The sequence below is a fragment of the Mus caroli genome, chromosome 6, assembly GCF_900094665.2.
Source record: "Mus caroli chromosome 6, CAROLI_EIJ_v1.1, whole genome shotgun sequence".
Classification (NCBI taxonomy): domain Eukaryota; kingdom Metazoa; phylum Chordata; class Mammalia; order Rodentia; family Muridae; genus Mus; species Mus caroli.
This window is the reverse complement of record NC_034575.1, coordinates 19,821,119-19,827,344: the sequence shown is the minus strand read 5'-3', so window position 1 is coordinate 19,827,344 and position 6,226 is coordinate 19,821,119. Positions and strand designations below refer to the sequence as shown.

Genomic DNA, 6,226 nt, shown 5'->3' with positions numbered 1-6,226 from the left:
AGTTTGGAGCTGAGACGAAAGGATGGATCATCTAGAGACTTCCATACCCGGGGATCCATCCCATAATCAGCCTCCAAATGCTGACACCATTGCATACACTAGCAAGATTTTGCTGAAAGGACCCTGATATAGCTGTCTCTTGAGAGACTACGCCAGGGCCTAGCAAACACAGAAGTGGATGCTCACAGTCAGCTATTGGATGGATCACAGGGCCCCCAATGGAGGAGCTAGAGAAAGCACCCAAGGAGCTAAAGGGGTCTGCAACCCTGTAGGTGCAACAACATGATGAACTAACCAGTACCCCCACCCCCCCAGCTCNTGTCTCTAGCTGCATATGTATCAGAAGATGGCCTGGTCGGCCATCAGTGGAAAGAGAGGTCCATTGGTTGTGCAGACAGGACCAAGAGGTGGGAGTGGGTGAGTGGGTGAGTGTGGGAGTGTGTGGGGGACTTTTGGGATAGCATTGGAAATGTAAATGAAATAAATACCTAATTTAAAAAAAACAATGAATTCATGAAATTCTTAAGCAAATGGATGGAACTAGAAAATGTCATCCTGAATGAGGTAACCCAGTCACAAAAAGACACACATGGTATACACTCACTAATAAGAGGATGTTAGCCCAAAGCTAGGAATACCCAAGGTACAATTCACAGACTACATGAAGCTCAAGAAGAAGGAAAAACAAAGTGTGGGTGCTTCAGTCCTTCTTAGAAAGGGGAACAAAATACTCATGGAAGCAAATAGGGAGACAAACTGAGGAACAGAGACTGAAGAAAAGGCTATCCAGAGATTGTCTCACCTGGGGATCCATCCCATATACAGTCACCAAACCCAGACACTATTGTGGATGCCAAGAAGTGCATGCTGACAGGAGCCTGATACAGCTGCCTCCTGAGCGGCTCTGCCAGAGCCTGACAAATACAGAAGTGAATGCTCACAGCCAATCATTAGAGAGCATGGGGTCCCCAGTGGAGAATTTAGAGAAAGGACTGAAGGAGCTGAATGGGTTTTCAACCCCATAGGAAGAACAACAATATCATCCAACCAGACCTGCTAGAGCTCCCAGGGACTAAACCACCAACCAAAGAGTACACAAGTGGAGGGACCCATGGCTCCAGCCGCATATGTAGCAGAGGATGGCTTTGTTGGACATCAATAGGAGGAGAGGCCCTTGGTCCAGTGAAGGCTCAATGCCTCAGTGTAGGGGAATGCCAGGATGAAGAATCGAGAGTCGATGAGTGGGTACGGGAACACCCTCATTGAAGCAGGGGGAGGGAAAATGGGTTAGGGGTTTTCCAGAGGGAAACAAGGAAAAAGGATAACATTTGAAATGTAAATTTAAAAACAAATTAAAAAAGGAAATAAAAACAGATAGATAGATAGATTCTAATCCTTGCTCTGGAGTTCTGTAAAATATTGTTTAAGATAGACATAAAACATGTAAAGACAATACAATGAACTAATATCCATATTTGGGAGAGAAGTAAAGATATATGAATCCTTGCATATGAACAGAACCAACTGCAATGAAAATTTATCTACTTAAGGGTATTAAGACAGTTCTTATGTTCCTAAAATCCATAGTGTGTTAAAAAAGAAAAAGGAAAAGAAAAAGAAAAAGAAAAAGAAAAAGAAAAAGAAAAAGAAAAAGAAAAAGAAAAAGAAAAAGAAAAAGAAAAGCACACTGCTAGGTGTGGGATAAGTCATCAGTCAGGAAGACCCTCCCAGAGGCCTTGTAAATCAGCTCTTACCATCTCTCTTAGCAGTCCTACTACTTGAGGAGACCCTAGTGATGAACACAGCATATTTCTTGGTTATAAGATCCAGAGAAATCAAGTGAGACTGAACTAGAAATTTTCTCCTGATTGGCTAGATTTTCTAGTCCTAGAATGTGCTATGCATGCTACTAGGAGAGAAAGGGCATTAGTGATCTCACCTGTCTGTGATCCGTACTAATTATGAGACCAACATACCAGGCAAGATGTGCCCACCATTTTTAAGGGGGTAAGCAACTGCTTTTGTCTGATTGGGTTTGAGACTTGTTCCACAAAACCAGAATCCAGGCATGTTGCTATAGACCTGGTCAAAAGCCAGTATCTCTCTAATTAGAATTAAGACCTCATCATCAGCAAAACAAGACGGAGACCATGCCTGGTACCAGAAACTAGCTAACTACACAGTGACAATGACAGTGAGGTCATGGTTAGTGGACAAGAATCTTTCCCCAACTAATTTACTAAACCAGCATAATCTCTAACAACTACCACACATTATGCACATTTTTCTTTATACCCATATATAAGTGTAGATTTCACCCCTCATCAAAGAAACTTCTCTTTGCAACAGAGACCTTTACTGCAACCACAACCAACAAAAATGCAGAGCTGTGGATCCAATCCCTGCCCTAATAGATACATCCGCAACACATCCCCACCCCTAAGGCTCAGGGAGCATTGTGGAAGAGGGAGTGGAAAGGCTGTAAGAACCAGAGGATCAGGAATCTTACTTACTGTGAGATTGCATCTCTTGACAATAGCAGAATCTATACCCATGAAGTCTCACCAGCTTGACTGCCCAAATGTAGATTGAACAGGGATGATTTCTCTTTTTACCAGAGAGCTTTACTTCAACCACATCTAACCAAGTTGCAAAGTTATGGATCCCTGTCCCAATAGATACAGCCACGAAACATTTCCACCCCTAATGCTCAGGGAACATTAAGCAAGGATGATGGCAATAAACATGTCAGAGTGGATGAAGAAGAGCCCAGGAGGCCTCTATACAAACTCTATACAAAGAAGAAGGCAACTGAGGAAAGCCGGGAATGGGAGAGAGGACCTTCCCCAGGGAAGAGCACAACAATTGGTTGTCCAGTGCCAAACTGCAACCCTGAAAGCATACATAGAGGTAGCATGATACAGACTGAACAAGTTATACTTAGAAATATATATGCATAAACACATACATATGTGCATGTAATAACAATTATTTTGAAAGGCTATAAATTTGAAGGAGTGTGGGGAGGGGTGCATAGGAGAATATGGAAGGGTTTGGAGGGAAAAAAAGAAAAATGTTGTAATCAAATTATAAATACATTTGATATAAAAGTATTTTAGTATTTTATATGAAAAAAATAAAATAACCCATGATGAGGAGAGTCCTTCTAAATATTTATACTTATACTCATAGACAATCATTGACACTGTCCATATTTTGGACTCCTAAGAAACATTCAATAGAGTCCATGCCTTATCCCAAATCCCCATTTGGTATACTTCCAATCTGGAAAACCGCCAGAACCCTTATGAGAAACTCTTGTGAGTTCTAAATGATTTGTTTGTTTGTTTGTTTGTTCGTTTGTTTTTGAGACAGGGTTTCTCTGTTGTAACACTGACTGTCTAAATGAATTTTTTTATCTTATAAAATTCTAGGTAGCGTGTCTAATCAGTTGTTTGGAATTTCAGAATTAAGTTGACATCTGAATAAATATACTCCTTTAATATTAGAATAACATTTTAATGAGAAATAAATATCATCCAAAAATTTCTTTCTAAACTTTATGTATATTCTATTAACCTCGTATTGGTTTTTTTTTAACATATATTCTATTAACTTGATATAGTTTTTTTTTCCTTACCTCTGAGAGAGCTTCAATACTTTGCAAATAAAATGGTCTGGAAAAAATGAAAACTGGCAAAGCATAGTCCTTTCTAGCCATTTTGGCAACCCTCAGGGCTTCTCTCACTCGAAAATGAACAAATTTCAGTGCATTTAAGTTTGATTTTAATATTTTACTCAAATATATGGAAGGATAAAGTGCTGCACTTTTTTCCCATAGCCACATGAGTTGGTCATTGCGAAAAATTTCATCATCTGGGCAACTTCCTGTGTAGAACTCTGGATTTATCCGGTAATCGTAATTGTAGCAATCTGGATAGAGATAGAAGCCCCATAAACGCTTTGGTCTCATTTCTAAAGCCAACGTGAGAGTAACGTTCATAAAACTTCTTCCAGCATTTTCAAATTCTTTCTGGGCAGCTGTTCTCACTTTTGTTTCTGCCCAGTCAGGATGGTGGTGTCGAGTGAAGGCTAGCGAATGGTTTTTATATATCATTCTACTGCCCCAATTCCTGTCCCACTGGGGCCTCCAGCCTTCCCAGTCTATAACAGCAAGTCCTTCCGATCTCCACAAAGTCACAGCATCCGCAATGTCGCCGGCACTTTTCCTGAGGTGCTCGGAGAGGTTCACTTTCTGAGGAATTCCACCATAGAAGGATGTTCCATCTTCAGAGAAATAAGGGTAATACCCGAGTTCCTTTGGATAAAATATGGCAATAGTGGATCCACTCTGCGTTTCGAAAGGATTCGGGATGATGTTAAATACCTGAAGATTCATATTTACATTGAAATTATCTTTACAAAACAAAGTAGGGGCGGCCCAGAAAACGTTGAAAGGATGGTCCTTGATCACGGGAGGCATTGCAGGTTTCAGAGCTGCCGGAGCGACCAGAAGGACGAAGAGCACCAGTTCACCAAGCTGTGCCACCCACTGGACACACATGGATTGCTGTTTTCAGCATGCCGGAGGTGTGCTAAAAGCAAGAACAAACATTCACCTGAAGGACTCAAACGCCTGGCTAGTTGTATAGTGTAGATTAAATATTTTCAAAGATCTATGGGGATCATTAACACACTTATTCACGGTGTCATCTCAATAAGAGAAGAAAAATGAGACTTATGTTTTTTCCCCTTGAAATGTTGAAGGAGACTTAACGAATACGGACTAGAATTTTCATACAGATCCTCTTCTATGTAAATGCTGTGCTCATCTGTGCAAACTTGCTATTTGTTCTGAATTTAATTTCCTATAATTCTGAGTACACGCCCCAAGCCATCATCTACCAGCAAGCCCTTGGTGTGAGGCCAACTGGAAAAGAGCATCTCAATAAACTGTGACATTTTTCTATTAATTATTAGAAAAGAAATTCTAAAAAACATGGAAAATTAAAAATTCACACTGTATTACCCATAATATGACAAGAAATTCTAAAAAACATGGAAAATTAAAAATTCACACTGTATTACCCATAATATGACAAGAAATTCTAAAAAACATGGCTACTTGGAAATTAACCAATGTTGGCACTTAAACAAATATTATGTAGGACAAAAAAATAATAATGACTTGTATTAATAAAAAGTAGTACCCTGTATGGGATTTGAAGTATACTGACCTCAAAGGTTTATTTGATTGTTTCCAAAACACAGAAGGGTTCCCACGGGAATATCATGACACAAAAAATAGAGGTGCTATCAATCATCTGTTGTTGACTATAGATTTTGCTAATGTCTTTTCTTGGGCATAGAAATAAACATTTTAATACTATTATTTCCTTAAGACCACTACTCTTCTATGAAGGAATTGGGCCATATTCTCAGAGGCTGGGTTGCAGGTAAAACTCGGCCTTTTAGTCACACATAGTCAGTTAAGACAAAAAAAACTGCCAAAGAATCTTGTCAGAACATAAGGACTAAGGGGTGAGGCATTCCAGCCAATCAGGTTGTATCCTGAAAGCAACATGGCTGAACTTTTCTAGTCAAGTTACTTTGTTATGTAGTATTTAAAAATAAGTTATGCTGGTTAGTTTGGGCTGTTAACTTGGCACAATCTAGAATCAGCTGGTAAGAGAGTCTCTACTGGGAAAATATCTACATGAAAATTGATCAGTAGGTATATCTGTGAAGATTTTTCTTGATTGTTTATTGGTGTAGGAAAAGCCAAACCATTGTAGCCTGCACCATTTCATGGGTTGGACCCTGACCTCTCCAAAAGTAAAGAAAAATCGCTAAGCATTAAGAAAACGGACATTTGTGTCTCTCTGTGCTTGACTATGGATATGAGGTGACTTGTTCCTGGTGTGACTTCCCAGAAATGACAGACTAGAGCTAGAACTGTCAGGTAGATAAATGTTTCCTACGCTGTTTTCAGTCAAAATATTTCATCACAGCCACAAAATTAAATCAGAACATAAATGTATTGCAGGTTTTCTTTGAAGTGTTAAAGTTTGTCTGTTTTTAGGAGTTATACATTACTAAGTATATATCTTTTCTTATTTAACCTATCAAATGCTGGAAAATACACCAACCAAAAATCATATGTAAATTCTTACAACATAGCACCAAAAGTTTTTTTTCTTTTTGCACCAAAAGTTTGAAAGGAAGA

At 39.2% G+C, this 6,226-nt stretch overlaps 1 protein-coding gene across 1 annotated transcript in view; it reads right to left on the bottom strand.

Annotated features, from left to right (window-relative positions):
- The window catches only part of LOC110296548 (hyaluronidase-1-like), an 11,837-nt gene extending 6,328 nt beyond the window's left edge, over window positions 1-5,509 (bottom strand). Inside the window, exons 1-2 of the mRNA XM_021165249.1 lie at window positions 5,238-5,509; window positions 3,641-4,595 (exon numbers count right to left, since the gene is read on the bottom strand). Of these exons, the coding sequence (XP_021020908.1) occupies window positions 3,641-4,564 (924 nt within the window). The 5' untranslated portion in view covers window positions 4,565-4,595; window positions 5,238-5,509. The remainder of the gene's footprint in view (window positions 1-3,640; window positions 4,596-5,237) is intronic.
- Between the last annotated feature and the right edge of the window lie 717 nt (window positions 5,510-6,226).